Below are 17,702 nucleotides of genomic sequence, written 5' to 3'. Positions count from 1 at the left end.
GATATGGGGAGATATTGGCTGATGGTACAACTTTCAGTTATAAAATAAGTAAGTAGGGACCAGCACTGTCGCATAGCTGGTAAAGCCGTCACCTGTGGTGCCAGCATCCCATGTTGGCACTGGTTTGAGTCCCAGACACTCCACTTCTGATCCAACTCTCTGCTATGGCCTGGGAAGGCAGTAGAAGATGGCCCAAGTGCTTGGAACCCTGTGCCAACTTGGGAGACCTGGAAGAGGCTCCTGGCTCCTGACTTCAGATTGGCGCAGTTCCAGCTGTTGCGGCCATTTGGGGAGTGGACCAGCGGATGGAAGACCTCTCTCTCTCTCTCTGCCTTTCTGTAACTCTGCCTTTGAAATAAATAAATTTCTCTCTAAAAATTATTTAAAAAGATGAATAAGTAAGAGATGAATAATAAGAGATCTAATGTACAGCATGGTAGCTATTGTTTATAAGATATTCTATATTTGAAATTTTCCAGCAGAGTAAATATTTTGTGTTCTTACCATCCCCCACACATATAAAGATAACTGCATCAGGTTATAAATGTATATTAATTGGCTTGATGATTGTAATCATTATACAAGATACATTTATATCAAAACATAATGTTATATACTTGAAATATACATAATTTCAAATTTTGTGCCAATCATACCTCAATAAAGTGAAAAACTTAAAAATCATATTTATTAGTAAGAGAAACTGTTTACTGCTTTTCTGAATAGATAGAACCAAAAGTCATTTGGAATTATTTATTCCTCAAAAGGTCACTTGAGTGACCTCTCTTAGTTATGAACAAGTGGTTTCTCCATTCCTCATATTCCCTGGGATGGAAAAAGAGAAGGAAAACCCAAGGCATCAGCCCTTTCTCCCTAAGATTTCAATTTAGGACGATGAGACTGACCCTAATCTATGCATGCTGGCCAAAAAAGGGTAAACATCTCCCCAAATGGTACTTGACATGGATGGAGAGCTGGAGTGGGTGTCTTAGGCCTAACATCAGGACTTAAGAGCTTTAAGAGCTAGTCTTAATAAAGCAAGAAGTCAATTTGGATGCAGCTATTCCAACATTTGTCATGCTTGTGGAAACGATGGCTGAGAAACACTTAAAAACTCAAAAAGCCATAGTCTTAGATCGTAGCATAGAAAACACCAATGTAACAGAAAGATCCAGATTAGCAATGAAAAATGAAATGACGCCAAACAATATCACTAAATCATCAGAGCTTCAGTATACTATAAGGTTATCAAGCCCCTCCTGTCAGTTTCTATTTTTTTCTCAATGGGAAAAGCTTTTTAGGTCCTCTAATAATGACTCTGTCCTTTGTTTTAGACCTTGTGAATACAATCTTCTTGTTAGATTTATTTTCTCCAGACTTGAACAGTGAAATTCTAGAGAGCCATGCACATGAAACCTCAGAAGGAAGCTATTTTTGCAAGCTGGCCCTGATCTCCCTTGAGAGGCCACCTCCTGCTGGAACCCTGTCTTGACTGTCATTCCTTCCTCCATCAAGCTCAGTTTGAGCAGGTCATCGTCCTATACCTCCTAACAGAAGTTAGGGTCCATTCTCCTGGGGGAGGGAATGTGAGCAGTCAGATGGGTAAATAGGCATTCAGGTTGGTCCCAGTGAAAATTGAGGGTGCAAAATGCTTGCTTCCCCCAAAAGTTATCTTAAGCAAGGTCAAAAGTGCCTGCCCCACTTCTTGGAAGCTCCCAATTTTATCATGAGAATAGCAAGGGGGTGCTGATTCCATCCTTCTGAGCTCACAGTTTATAATAAAAACAAGTTGCCTATCCCATCCCTCAGCAAATAAGATTATAGATCAGGTCTTTTCACGGGTTTTGTCCTTGCTTGTATCTGAATGTCAAGCTGATTGTCAAGTTTTTTTCTTCCCCAAAATTGTGCTTAAGAACCCCACTACCAGCAACTCCTTTGGGTTTTGCCTCTCTTGGAGCCCACCTCCTGGCCACTCTGCCAGGAGACCTCTCTCTAGAAAAAAAAAAAAAATCTCTCATCTCTCTCTCTCTCTCCACCTAGAAACTGAAACAGGACTGCTCCCTCCTTGGTGCTTTGAGACAGTTCATGTCAAGGAAGGAAATGCTATGCTGGACTTCCTTAAGCAATAAATCGAGAACCCACCATGCAACTGTATTATTGTCTTAAGACAATAAACACACTTTAATACCTGAGATTATGAGGTCAAGTTTAAACACAGTTTATTATTATTATCTGTACTACTTATTCTCTATCTTATAAAGAATTCAAGACTGAATTGTGTAAGGTTCCTCCTTTTTTTCTACTTGTTGCTTTCAGATCTACTGTCTCAGGTCCAACCATGCCAACATTTCTTTAGGCCTTGTCCTGATCCGTAAATGCTGCTCAGAGAGGCTCCTTATTGGTCTGCTTTGGCTTGGCTGATTTCTCTATGAGGGAATCTTCCAATCCTATCTAGAAAGTATATAGACCCCACTTCTCAGTAAAAGCAATGGGAAAGAATTTGCAGCCATGCGTTAAGACTACCACAGTTCACCCTCTGGCTACAGTTTTAAAAAATTCCCTCCAAATGCAAATACACTTGCTCTCTGAATATCACATTTTCCTCATGGTCCTTCAAAGTTCACTGAACATCTGAACACAGACTTCTCCCAGCATTGTTAATCCAGCATCCCAATTCCAGGAACCAAATTTTGTACTGCTTACCTATCATTGCACCTCCAAACTCATTGACTTATGACAGTGATTTTCCTTTGTTCATGATTTGGGGAGTCAAGAATTTGGGAAAAGGCTCAGCTCTTTCTTGTGGCATCTTACACAGTCAGTTATTGACTGGACCTTCAGTCATCTGAAATCTCAGCTGGGTTGACTGAGGACACTAGTATTCCCTGAGAGCCCAGCTCAACCTGTTGATCCCGACCTGTGCATGCGCAATCTCATTTGCCTTGGACTTCTCATGGCACAGTGTTCTGGATTTGCTTGCATTAACTTCCCTATATTCTAAGTTAATAGCAATAATTATCCCTGGAAAGATTAAAAAACAAATCCAAATAAGCTTTGGACTCCAACTTCAAGTGCTTTCCTCCATAAGTATAACAATGAACTAATTTGCTAAACTGAAAATCTATTTAAAAAGAAAATGAAATAAAAATTCATTGAATATTAAAATTGTGCTATTGTTGTACACATAATGTTGGCACAGAGCTATCAAAGAATAAACTGTGTAATAAATATTCTTTTTTAGCTATTAAAATAATTAAATAGCAACCATCATTGATGTGGGACAAAAGAGGGCCAATATCATAAATGTTAATTTGAGGGGCCAGCACTGTGGCATAGCGGGTAAAAATGCTGCCTGTGGTGCCGGCATCCCATATGGGTACCCGTTCAAGTCTGGCTGCTCTACTTCCAATCCTGCTCCCTGTTATGGCCTGGGAAAGCAGGAGAAGATGGCTCAAGTCCTTGGGCCCTTGCACCTGCATGGGTGGCCAGGAAGAAGTTCCTGGCTCCTAGCTTTAGATCTGCACAGCTCTGGCCATTGCGGCCATTTGGGGAGAGATGGAAATCCTCTCTCTCTCTTTCTCACTCTCTCTCTCTCTCTCTCTCTGCCTCTGCCTCTCTGAAACTCTGCCTTTCAAACAAATAAATATATAAATAAATCTTTAAAAAAGTCAAGATCAAAACAAAGGATGATCTAAACAAGAGCTGTATTTTAAATATTTAGACAGTTGCTTGTTAGCTGGTTTCTAGTTGAATTGCTTCTCTCTCTAGTTACCAACACTGCAGTCATGCAGTCACCTATACAATATGTAATTGAATTTTAACTGTTAAATGCACTACCCACCAATAATGAAATAGACCTTTATGAAAACTGTCCAATTGTGTACATGTTTGTTTTCGTATCCCTTTTAACATTGAATATTGCTATTAAGTGAGATGGATCAGTGGATATTTTATGATGAGTTTAAAAATTTTATGTTAAATTCAGCCATCCTTAGAATTACTTTTGGTATCCCAGAATGTTACAAACTATGAATAAAACAATTATACATAAAACAAAGAGCATAGTTTTTCATTTTCCTGTCTTTTTATGAGTTAAGACATTGACAAACTGAATGTGGAGATATAAAACAGGAAGGCAAATTTCTCATCTTGCTCCAGGCAGATCATGGCGTACAACCCTATCAGGTCTACAGGACAGTGGCTGTGGCTCTTCTCCCTCTGGCTAAGGACAAAAGTTGTTTCTCTCTCTGTTACATCAAAATGGCTTTGAGATATGGAGGAGAGACTTCTTTCATTATGCAATAAGGTCTCCTAATGCAAAGATTCTGGTCATAGGATGAGAGTTTAGTGAAGTTTCCATGTGCATTCAAACTTTAACAACCAAGTTTATGGTTTTCCATAAAAACAACATACCAAATTATATTTCAAAGGAATATATTAAAATTTATTAAAATTTTAAATTTTAATTAAATTAAAATAAATTAGAATTTTTAATAAATTTAAAATTTATTAAAATTCAGAACAACTAGGATACTAATACAAAGGTAGCAAATAAATCACTGCCCAGTACTATTATGTAACATTATCAGTGTTGCTGGGAATTATTTCATTTCTCTTCACAAGAGCCCTGAAAACTAGGTAATGCTGCCATACTTCTGAACTGTGAAAACTGAAGCTAAATAACCAGTCCAAGCCCACAAAACAATATAAGAAAACTGCAGATTTTTCCAAATCTTCTCTCTCTCTTCTGCAATAAATTTTAATTTTATGACAAAAATAAACACAAAATATTACACAGGCAAGAAATACATATCAAAAAATTTAGAGAAGCTAAAATATTTCTGTATGAGAAAATTCATTTTATTATAATATTCACTCTACAGATTATATATTATGCCACAACTACATTAATGTTTGAAGTCAAGATACTTTAATAAATAACAAAAGAATTTTCTGAAAGCCTCAGAAGAATGTATTATTTAGTTCATGGTTTATGCTTTTTTTTTTTTAATTTTTTGACAGGCAGAGTGGGCAGTGAGAGAGAGAGAGACAGAGAGGAAGGTCTTCCTTTGCCGTTGGTTCACCCTCCAATGGCCTCCGCGGCCGGCGCGCTGCGGCCGGCGCACCGTGCTGATCCGATGGCAGGAGCCAGGTGCTTCTCCTGGTCTCCCATGGGGTGCAGGGCCCAAGTACTTGGGCCATCCTCCACTGCACTCCCGGGCCACAGCAGAGAGCTGGCCTGGAAGAGGGGCAACCGGGACAGAATCTGGCACCCCGACCTGGACTAGAACCCGGTGTGCAGGCGCCGCAAGGCGAAGGATTAGTTTATGCTTTTTTATTCTCTTCCTTTCTACTTTCATGTCTTAATTTTTAAAATTCTCCAATTTTGTGTAGTTTTTTGTGTAGTAATATTGATATTTATCTTTTGGAAATAACTTGCAATAGCTGTTTTCCAAGTATTTCTCTTATAGGAAGCTAAAACTGAAGAACAGGGAAAATACTTTTTCATTGTTCCCTAGCGAGGGTATGGCTTTATTTCTGCTAATGCATTCTTTAAACATTAACTTCATGCCATTAACTATTGTGCTAGAAACTAATATTTGACTGTAAGTCCTCACCCTAACAGTAACATATTAAAGTTCTCTAAGTCAACATCTAAAACAGGAATAAGTCCCTGAAGAAAAATGTATGATATATTCACATGCAATTATGAAATCATTTTACAGAAAATGGTCACACTGGTTCCTCTGTTTCTTAAAAATGCAAATTAAAAAATTTCATATTTGTCCTCTTTGTTTTCATTTTCATGGAAATATCTTTAACCTAACATGCGATATTTCTGGTGGGAAAGAGATTAGGACTTCATGTATATTAATGAATTATATAGTGAAATTCTTAATAATTGATCCTCCTTTTTAATTTTATTTTAAAAATGAAGTTTATATATTACCTTAAATGATCTAGGACTTAGTTCTTATTAGTAAGTAGTAACATGAATATTATTAGTTTCCTAATGGAATTTTAAAAGTAAAAATAGTTAAAATGAAACCATAAGCTCTTTCCTTCCTTCTTTACAATTTTTACTAAGTAATTTGAGCTTGCATTTGACTAAAGTTCTTTGGGTTTATTGCTTATCCTGTCTGCTACTCAATGAGTCCTAACGAAGCATATTCCCTCCAGGAAAGACAGAAATCAATAAGTAGGCATTTGAAAGAAAACACTTGATGTTTAAAATATGACAATGACTTACTATTCCATTGGCAAATTTAAGTATCTTCTATACCTGTATTTACTTACCCACAAGTCCTAAAAGAATGTAGCCAAAAATAAACAGTAGGAAGACCAGGCAGCACAGAACATCTGTACAATTCCTAAGGGCAAAAAGAAATAAAGAATTAAAAGGGACCCAAAATGACTTCTTGCTTACTGCACAAAATCTAGGAAGGGAGAAGAACATCATAATGATAAGCCACTCATAGCCAATACTTCAGAAAGGTGGAGCAGATGTGTATCTGCAAAAACCAGCACAATGAAAGTGTCAGTTGTTACACCATGATTAAGAAAGGTCTCTCAGAATTCTTAGGTTTATTCACTATTGGGTTTTTTATTTGAAAAATACTTTAAGTGATTAAAGTATGCCAACATCAAAATAATTGTTTTTTATTTGAAAAGGTTTTAAACTATTTGGTTTTGTGATTTTCCACTTCGCAATACATGGTATAGAATAAATAGCCATTTAACATTCCTCTTTCTTCTTCATTCCTTTTCTACATGTACATTTTAATGGTACAGAACTATCAAATGAGGATTGACTGCCTATATTCACTTTCTATGGAGAGTAGAGTTACAACTATTCTTTTTTTTTTTTTTTTTTTTTTTTTTTTGACAGGCAGAGTTGGACAGTGAGAGAGAGAGACAGAGAGGAAGGTCTTCCTTTTTGCCGTTGGTTCACCCTCCAATGGCCGCCGCGGCCGGCGCGCTGCGGCCAGCGCACCGCGCTGATCCGATGGCAGGAGCCAGGAGCCAGGAGCCAGGTGCTTTTCCTGGTCTCCCATGGGGTGCAGGGCCCAAGCACCTGGGCCATCCTCCACTGCACTCCCGGGCCACAGCAGAGGGCTGGCCTGGAAGAGGGGCAATCGGGACAGAATCCGGCGCCCCGACCGGGACGAGAACCCGGTGTGCCAGCGCCACAAGGCGGAGGATTAGCCTAGTGAGCCACGGCGCCGGCCACAACTATTCTTTTTTTAACCTTTATTTAATAAATATAAATTTCCAAAGTATAGCTTTTGGATTACAGTGGCTTTTTCCCCCCATAACCTCCCTCCTGCCCGCAACCATCCCATCTCCCGCTCCTGCTCCCATCCCATTCACATCAAGGTTCATTTTCAATTATCTTTATATACAGAAGATCAATTTAGTATATACTAAGTAAAGATTTCAACAGTTTGCACCCACACAGAAACAAAAAGTGTAAAATACTGTTTGAGTACTAGTTATACCGTTAATTCACATAGTACAACACATTAAGGACAGAGATCCTACATGAAGAGTAAGTGTACAGTGACTCCTGTTGTTGATTTAACAATGAACAATCTTGTTTATGGTGTCAGTAATCTCCCTAGGCTCTTGTCATGAGTTGTCAAGGCTATGGAAGCCTTTTGAGTTCACCAACTCCGATCTTATTTAGACAAGGTCATAGTCAAAGTGGAAGTTCTCTCCTCCCTTCAGAGAAAGGTACCTCCTTTGATGGCCTGTTCTTTCCACTGGGATCTCACTCACAGAGATCCTGCTTCCCATGTTGTATTGTTCTCTCTTTTTTAATTCTATCAGATAGTATTAGCAGACACTAGTCTTGTTTATGTGATTTCTTTGACTCCTAATCCTATCATTATGATCAATTATGAACTGAAACTGATTACTTTGACTAGTGAGATAGCATTGGTACATGCCACCTTGAGAGTTACAACTATTCTAACAATGTATACAGAGCATTAATGAAGTAAAAGGCCTGGAAATGGGAATCTTCCCTCAGCTCTTCTGTAAGCTAGATGTCAAATTCAGTTTCGAGCAAATTTGGCTGAGAGAGCCTCAGTGACTGGATAAAGGTCGTAAGCCAAACCAGGATCTATCAGAGATATTCAAGGTTTTCCACTGAAATATTTCTTTTCCCAATATTTTATCTTGTTTAGCATACAAGTGATTTGAAAGGTCAAAGTTATGTTTTGAAAGTGAGCAACAATATTGTCATTATTTATTTGAAATGATGAAAAAACTTCTAGTGAAAAAAAAAATCAGGGGCCTGCACTGCAGTGTAGTAAGTTAAGCATCTGCCTTTGGCGTTGTCTTCCCCTATGGGCACTGGTTTGAATCCTGGCTGCTCCACTTCCGATCATCTCTCTGCCTGAGAAGGCAGTAGAAGATGGCCCAAGTGCTTGGGAACCGGCACCCATGTGGGAGACTGGGAGGAAGCTCCTGGCTCTTGGCTTCAGAAAGTCCCAGCCTTGGTTGTTCCAATCATCTAGGGAGTGAACCAGCAGATGGAAGACCTCTCTCTCTGTCTCTCCCTTTCTCTCTCTGTAGCTCTGCCTCTCAAGTAAATAAATAAATTAATTAAAAAATCAACCATTTTGACAAGATGACAAGATTAAAAAGTTGCACATTAGAATTTTCATAGCCAAATGTTCTTGATCTTGAGGGCATACATAATCTTTTAGCATAGGCATATTGAAGTTCCACTTTTTTCTAGGGTGGTAGTAGCACTGCAGTAGTAATGAGTAATAATTATGCCATAACAGAAATTATAATACCTTGTACTGGTAAAGCTTTGTTATATTTTTATTACTTTCATGCATATCAATAATTCTGTGAGTATCCCAAGAATATCTTTAGGCTTTAGGGATAGTTAGGTGAGCTGACTTTTGAAGCAGCTTGAGAGAGATACTGACAGTGGCAGGCAAACATCTAACTCTAAATGTCTTCCCTTTTTCATTTAATAGTTACATTAGCATGATTACAATTTTTGTAAGTGTTCAAAATAGTGATATGTAAAAATAACCACATAACATTACCATAACCCTTCATCCACAATAGAAAATGGATATTTCAAAGAGAAAGTTAATCAAGGCCAATCTAGAAACAAATAATTTTTTGTTTAAACCCAATTTCAACCCAGGAACTTTAGATTTTACTTTGATTTAAGAATATGAGAATAATAATAAAAAGAGAAGGAAAAATGCAGTCTGGTTTCTTCAGTGAACAACCATTGAAAGCTAACACCTGCTTGGATGTGAGGCAAGCACCTGTGTCAAGTGTACTCTGACCCATCAGTTTCTCATCTTGTAGGAGTGGTTGTTCAATAGCCTCACGCCTAATAGCAAATGCCTGCAGGTGAGAAACTAAAGGAGCGCAAACTAGAACACGGGCGGCTTTAATTAGCAATCTTGCAATTGTCAAAGTCCTTATGTATGATCATAACTACCAAGAGAGGAGAGAGAGAGGGAGGGAGATGCGATCAGAATGCACAGCCACTTCGTCATCATCCTGGCATAGATTTCTGTGATGTTATATATTTCCAGCTATGTATTTATATTATGTGTAATACATGCTATATAATTCATACTTATAATGGCCAATGTTATATATTTATAATGTCATATAGTCAGCAGGCATACTGGAAAGGTGAATGAAAGCAATTTAACAATCAGAAGGATAGGACATAAAGAAAGAAGCAGAATCCAAATGGAAATTTCATAAAAAGTAAAATCCACATCCCTTAACTACTGGCACTGATGAATGGGAATCAGTTTGAATTTTGGTTCCATACAGGGTTTTACACCATGATTTCTCTATCTTTTTTTGGTGCCAAGGACACACTAAAGCACCAGGGACTACTCCATGCTCACACAGCCATTCCAGTAGCGGTTTTTCTCCACTGTGAGGTAGCACTTCTCAATAATTCACACCTGTAGGTGTTCGGGGATTCTATTCTGTGGCCAGGGAGGACAATATATTCAAGTCTGCTTTGTTTTTCTGATACATTGTTTAGGAGTAATAGAAGATCATATTCCTTGGCCAAACCAGTTCATTTTATTTTATTTAAACACAGAAAGATGTTGAACAAACCAAAAATTATGAATGAGGAATTCAAGAATCTCAAATAGTAGGAACATTAGTATTTATAAATTTATTCCTATATTAGTTAGATTCCCTTTATTGTTTTAGGAATTTTCTTTTCAAAACAGGTGTGTATGTGTGCGTGTGTGTGTGTGTGTACTTTTCAGGTAGTTATAATTATCTTCTGTTTACTCATTTAACTGTTTCTTTTCCTTTCCATAGAACAGGGGTGGGGAACGTCTAGCCTGTTGGTCTGTGAAATCGTTTGCGACCCTGCTAAGGGAACAGCAGGTGGGATTCAAAATTCCATAAACTTATAGCAGGGTAATTTTTGAGCTGATAACTTTGTATGGCCCACGAATGTTATAAATATTCAAGTAGCCTTTGGCAGAAAAAAGCTTCCCCACCCCTGTCTTAGACATAGTCCCTCTCTCAACAAAAACAAAACAAAAACAATTACTGGAAACTTGAATTTCAGCAAAACACAAAACATGGCCTACACACCATTTTCTAAGTCAAGAAACATAGCGTTAGCTCAATTTAAATTTTCAGAAGTTATAGCATCTTATCATTGCTCCTTACTCTTGAATGCAGGGCATTTTTCATAATCCCAGATATTCTGTAGGAAATGAGTTATTTTTAAAGACCAAGGATTTAATTTGCATAATTTATAAAGCTCTCAAGACAACTATCAAAATAGGTAATACAAGCTGTGACTGAAAAATCATTCTGAATCATTACAACTACAGGACTGTCTGAGCTATGCCTTTTCCTCAAGCAAATTCAATTTTATTTTCATCACAAGCACTGAGAACAACTGTCCTAATCTAAAAATGGGTTGTATACCACCAGGTCCCAGAAAGAATACAAAAAGAATAGTTATAGAGAAATATGCCAAATTCTCTCCCTCATCCTGTCTGCAAATCAAAACAAGCTGCTCCCACCGATATTTATCAGAAGGCTACCCAAAACTATTCACACTGAACTGCCCTAGCATAAAAGTACTTTCAAAAGTGAGACTACAAAAGTACTATTGCTAGCTTACATCTGTTTTCCAAATACAGTAAGGAGAGGATTCCAACTACAAATGCTCTGGCAGGTTCCCCTTTCCTACCTCTAACTCACAAAAACAGTGTGCCTACAATCACCCAGACTTAAAATGTTGGAGTTCCCTTTGACTTTCCCTTTTTCTTAGCTTACCTTTTATATTCAATTGACAAGTTCTCTTTCCTGGACTCCTTCTCTGTGATATGTCTTTCATCTATCCCTTCCCTTCTGCTCTTGCTGCCTGGACCTGGACCAGGTTCTCTTATCTTCTCTCCAGACTATTGCCATGGTCTCTTAATTGGGCTCCTGCATGCAGTCAAGCTGCCTGATCCAAGTCATCTTGCACATCACTGATATCACTGACAGGTGATGATGTCACTTCATTGTTTAAAAACTGCAGTGCCTCTCCAGCATTTATTTAATAATTTCCAAATGTCTTGGCTTCATGTTTAAGAACCTATGAATTCAATCCTGGTTCAAGCTCCAGAATATTTTTATAGCTTTATATTCCTTCTCAGTGTACTTTAACCACCTAGGCTTACTTATTCATGGATCACAGTACACTCTCCATTGGCCACTCTTGGAGCTAGGCCTAAAATAGTTACTACGTGGCCTTTATAGAAAAAGTTTGCTGATCAAAGTCTCCTACAGCAGTATTTAGCACAGAGCTTTGCATGCTATAGACACAGAATGATTAGGGAGACACACCTCTAATAAGTCTATGCATTACATGCAGGCTCTGGTGAAAATCAAAAGCAAAGTGCTGTGTTTCAAATTTTGGATTTTTTTTTTTTTGGCTCAATATAATGAATATGTTGACCAGAGATTCAATTTGTTTAGTGAAGCTTGAGCATGTCCCCTGGACATTGCTAACTCCAGTAAAAACAAATCACTAAAAAACAAAGCCCAGACCCAAACAAAAATCCATCTGATAGAATTCAGAGGTAGGAACACAGTTTGGTGGTAAGTGCTATCTCAGTTCCACACTAGTTGTTATACTCCCCAAACTGTCACTTTCCTTCCTTCTTAGGGAGAGCTTTTCTATCCTCATCCTGAAACTGACTCATTCACTGTTTTTCTTTTTTTTTGTGGCAGATGAAATTCTGATATCAACCATCCTGAAGGGTCATTAATATCAAGTATCAGAATGAGAATCAAAGTCCTAAAAGCCATTATTCTCTGACAGATCCTCTATTCGTGCCTAATGAGTAAGTTCCGGGACCGTACACTGCCCACAACTCCTATCAGACCCTCGCTTCTGGTTGGAAGGCTCTTGGTGTCACCTGGCTACATCTGTCTGCATTCACACAGCTGCATTTACAACCCACCCAAAGTCTAGAAGCAATGCTCAGCTGAGGTTCTGTCAGCTCCTGAAGAATGCCACAAAGTCTATTTGACCTCTCACATTACCACAAACAGCTGTTCAAGGACACAGTGAGTGCTCAGGGGGCTTACCAGAGCATCCTGCACTTTGTGGCATCTTCCAAGTTTAACTGAGGTAATTTCAATTTACCTTTGATGAGTTCCAGAATGTCACTTGAACTGGACAGATCTGACACAGTACTAATGACTCAGCTGACTCAAAATATTGGGCTATCTAAGGGGTATAATTAAAACCAAATCAGCTAAAACAAGTCTTACCTCTCTTTCTCTGCTGTTACTATTAATGAAGAATCTGGTGATTTTGTAAGAAAAATTCCCTAATGGCTTGTGTTTGAAAGGGTTTATTTGATCCCTTTCCCTTGCTTCCAGCTTCTCTTCAGCCGCCCAGACACTCTGCCTTTCAATTATGTGTGTGAGTTGAGATTTTGGTAGTGGGTGAGTTACATTGACCTATCTAAATACAACAGATCTTTGTAAAAATTAAGAGTGGAAACATAATAGGCAGGAGGAAGAAGGGTTGGAGCTTGGGTGGGAAAGGGGGTGGGGAGAGAAGTACCACTATGTTCCTAAATCTGAACATATGAAAAACACGAAACTTGTACAATTTAAATAAAATTCAAAAAAGAAAAGCAATTAAAAAATAAATAAATACAATAGGTTGAAGAGTATCTTGAAGAATTTCAGACTCAAAAATTTAATAGGAGGCACAGATGAACTTTTAATTTCATGAACCTGTTTCCAGGTGTTTGATAATAATCCAAGTTTTTCAAATTTCTAATAAAATTTAAAAATGACTAAGTTTACATTTAACTTAGAAGGTAAGTCTGACATCCAATAATTGAGAAAGAAGTGTTAGCTTGGAAGGATTATTTTTGGATGAATTTTAAACTCATGCTGAAATATAAAATATGTCAAATAATTTTATACTCTAAGAAAAAGTAAAGGATGATACTGATAATGTCTTTCAAGTTTATTATACTATACACTATTTGAGCATGGCTCCTGCTTTAGCTAGCTCCTCTCAAATTCTTCTCAAACTATTCAGAACAATCGAAAAAGAGGGAATCCTCCCAAATTCTTTCTATGAAGCCAGCATCACCTTAATTCCTAAGCCGGAAAAAGATGCAGCATTGAAAGAGAATTACAGACCAATATCCCTGATGAACATGGATGCAAAAATCCTCAATAAAATTTTGGCCAATAGAATGCAACAACACATCAGAAAGATCATCCACCCAGACCAAGTGGGATTTATCCCTGGCATGCAGGGATGGTTCAATGTGCGCAAAACAATCAATGTGATACACCACATTAACAGACTGCAGAAGAAAAACCATATGATTATCTCAATAGATGCCGAGAAAGCATTTGATAAAACACAACACCCTTTCATGATGAAAACTCTAAGCAAACTGGGTTTGGAAGGAACATTCCTCAATACAATCAAAGCAATTTATGAAAAACCCATGGCCAACATCCTACTGAATGGAGAAAAGCTGGAAGCATTTCCACTGAGATCTGGTACCAGACGGGGATGCCCACTCTCACCACTGCTATTCAATATAGTTCTGGAAGTTCTAGCCAGAGCTATTAGGCAAGAAAAAGAAATTAAAGGGATACGAATTGGGAAGGAAGAAGTCAAACTATCCCTCTTTGCAGATGATATGATTCTTTATTTAGGGGATCCAAAGAACTCTACTAAGAGACTATTGGAACTCATAGAAGAGTTTGGCAAAGTAGCAGGGTATAAAATCAATGCACAAAAATCAACAGCCTTTGTATACAAAGGCAATGCCATGGCTGAGGAAGAACTTCTAAGATCAATCCGATTCACAATAGCTACAAAAACAATCAAATACCTTGGAATAAACTTAACCAAGGACGTTCAAGATCTCTACGATGTAAATTACAAAACCTTAAAGAAAGAAATAGAAGAGGATACCAAAAAATGGAAAAATCTTCCATGCTCATGGATTGCAAGAATAAATCTCATCAAAATGTCCATTCTCCCAAAAGCAATTTATACATTCAATGCAATACCAATCAAAATACCGAAGACATTCTTCTCAGATCTAGAAAAAATGATGCTGAAATTCATATGGAGACACAGGAGACCCTGAATAGCTAAAGCAATGTTGTACAACAAAAACAAAGCCAGAGGCATCACAATAGCAGATTTCAGGACATACTACAGGGCAGTTGTTATCAAAACAGCATGGTACTGGTATAGAGACAGATGGATAGACCAATGGAACAGAATAGAAACACCAGAAATCAATCCAAACTTCTACAGCCAACTTATATTTGATCAAGGATCCAAAACCAATCTCTGGAGTAAGGACAGTCTATTCAATAAATGGTGCTGGGAAAATTGGATCTCCACATGCAGAATCATGAAGCAAGACCCCTACCTTTCACCTTGCACAAAAATTCACTCAACATGGATTAAAGACTTAAATCTATGACCCGACACCATCAAATTATTAGAGAGCATTGGAGAAACTCTGCAAGATATAGGTACTGGCAAAGACTTCTTGGGAAATACCCCAGAAGCACAGGCAGTCAAAGCCAAAATTAACATTTGGGATTGCATCAAATTGAGAAGTTTCTGTACTTAAAAGAAATAGTCAGGAAAGTGAAGAGGCAACTGACAGAATGGGAAAAATATTTGCAAACTATGCAACAGATAAAGGGTTGATAACCAGAATCTACAAAGAAATCAAGAAACTCCACAACATCAAAACAAACAACCCACTTAAGAGATGGGCCAAGGACCTCAACAGACATTTTTCAAAAGAGGAAATCCAAATGGCCAACAGGCACATGAAAAAATGTTCAAGATCACTAGCAATCAGGGAAATGCAAATCAAAACCACAATGAGGTTTCACCTCACCCAGGTTAGAATGGCTCACATGCAGAAATCTACCAACAACAGATGCTGGAGAGGATGTGCGGAAAAAGGGACACTAACCCACTGTTGGTGGGAATGCAAACTGGTTAAGCCACTATGGAAGTCAGTCTGGAGATTGCTCAGAAATCTGAATATAACCCTACCATAAAACCCAGCCATCCCACTCCTTGGAATTTACCCAAAGGAAATGAACTTGGCAAGCAAAAAAGCTGTCTGCACATTAATATTTATTGCAGCTCAATTCACAAGAGCTAAGACCTGAAACCAACCCAAATGCCCATCAACAATAGACTGGATAAAGAAATTATGGGACATGTACTCTATAGAATACTCTACAGCAGTCAAAAACAACGACATCCAGTCATTTGCAACAAGATGGAGGAATCTGGAAAACATTATGCTGAGTGAATTAAGCCAGTCCCAAAGGGACAAATATCATATGTTCTCCCTGATTGGCGACAACTAACTGAGCACCAAAGGGGAAACCTATTGAAGTGAAATGGACACTATGAGAAACAGTGACTTGATCAGCTCTTGTCCTGACTGTTGATGTACAATGTAATACTTTATCCATGTTAGTATTTTCTCTTTGTTTTGTTCTAGTCCTATTGGTTGAACTCTGTGATTAACACACAATTATTCTTAGGTGTTTAAATTTAACTGAAAAGTGATCCCTGTTAAATATAAGAGTGAGAATAAGAGAGGGAGGAGATGTACAATTTGGGACATGCTCAATCGGACTAACTCCCCAAATGGTGGAGTTAGAATCATACCTGGGGATCCCAATACAATCTCATCAAGGTGGCATGTACCAATGCCATCTCACTAGTCCAAGTGATCAATTTCAGTTCACAATTGATCACACTGATAGGTCTAAGAGTCAAAGGGATCACACAAACAAGACTAGTGTCTGCTAATACTAGCTGATAGAATCAAAAAGGGATAGAACGATCCATCATGGGAAGTGGGATACACAGCAGACTCATAGAATGGCAGATGTCCTAAATAGCACTCTGGCCTCAGAATCAGCCCTTAAGGCATTTGGATCTGGCTGAAGAGCCCATGAGAGCATTTTAGGCATGGAAAGCCAAGACACCTGGAAAAAAAAAAAAAAAAAAACCTAAATGGAAGATCTCTGCGAGTGAGATCCCAGTGGAAAGAACGGGGCCATCAAAGGAGGTACCTTTCTCTGAAGGGAGGAGAGAACTTCCACTTTGACTATGACCCTGTCGGAATAAGATCGAAGTCAGCGAACTCAAAAGGCTTCCATAGCCTTGGCAACTCATGACTAGAGCCTAGGAAGATGATTGACACTACAAAGAAGAGTGTCAAATTGTTAAGTCAACAACAGGAGTCACTGTGTACTTACTTCTCATGTGGGATCTGTCCTTAGTGTATTGTCCAATGTGAATTAATGCTATAATTAGTACTCAAACAGTATTTTACACTTTGTGTTTCTGTGTGGGTGCAAACTGATGAAATCTTTACTTAATATATAGTAAATGGATCCTCTATATATAAAGAGAATTGAAAATGAATCTTGATGTGAATGGAATGGGAGAGGGAGTGGGAGATGGGAGGGGTGTGAGTGGGAGGGAAATTATGGCTGGGGGGGAAGCCATTGTAACCCATTAACTGTACTTTGGAAATTTATATTTGCTAAATAAAAAAAAAGACATTGAAAAAAATAAGAAAGTCAGAATTACACAGAGAGAGAAGGAGAGGCAGAGAGAGGTCTTCCATCCACTGGTTCACTCCCCAACTGGATGCAATGGCCGGAGCTGAGCCCATCCAAAGCCAGGAGCCAGGAGCTTTCTCCAGGTCTCCCATGCAGGTGTAGGGGCCCAAGGACTTGGGCCATCTTATACTGCTTTCCCAGGTCACAGCACTGAGCTGGATTGGAAGTAAAGCAGCCAGCTCTCGAACTGGTACTCATATGGGATGCCTGGCACTGCAGGCAGCAGCTTTATCTGCTACACCACAGTGCTGGCACCCCCATAATTTCTTTATCCAGTCTTCCATTGACAGGCATTTAGGTTGATTCCATGTCTTAGCTATTGTGGAGTTGTACCCTTAGAAGTAAGGCTCCTGGCCATTTGGGGAGTGAGCCAGCAGATGGATGATCTCACTCTCTCTGTTTCTCTCTCTCTGTAACTCTGCTTTTCAAATAAATGAACAAAATTTTAAAAAAACTCAGATTACATGTTTATAGCCTTTCAACAAAAGTAATTACTAAAGGTGCATGAA

General features: G+C 38.5%; 1 protein-coding gene across 1 annotated transcript in view; it reads right to left on the bottom strand.

Annotated features, from left to right (window-relative positions):
- Nucleotides 1-17,702, bottom strand: part of SLC44A5 (solute carrier family 44 member 5) — a 437,182-nt gene that overhangs the window by 85,742 nt on the left and 333,738 nt on the right. The window contains exon 4 of the mRNA XM_051857582.3: nucleotides 6,298-6,371. Coding sequence (XP_051713542.2) covers nucleotides 6,298-6,371 — 74 coding nt within the window. The remainder of the gene's footprint in view (nucleotides 1-6,297; nucleotides 6,372-17,702) is intronic.

Source organism: Oryctolagus cuniculus, chromosome 7 (assembly GCF_051225735.1).
Source record: "Oryctolagus cuniculus isolate XC-2025 breed Fujian yellow rabbit chromosome 7, ASM5122573v1, whole genome shotgun sequence".
Lineage (NCBI taxonomy): Eukaryota > Metazoa > Chordata > Mammalia > Lagomorpha > Leporidae > Oryctolagus > Oryctolagus cuniculus.
The sequence above is the reverse complement of the archived record's forward strand: the minus strand, read 5'-3'. Positions and strand labels throughout refer to the sequence as shown.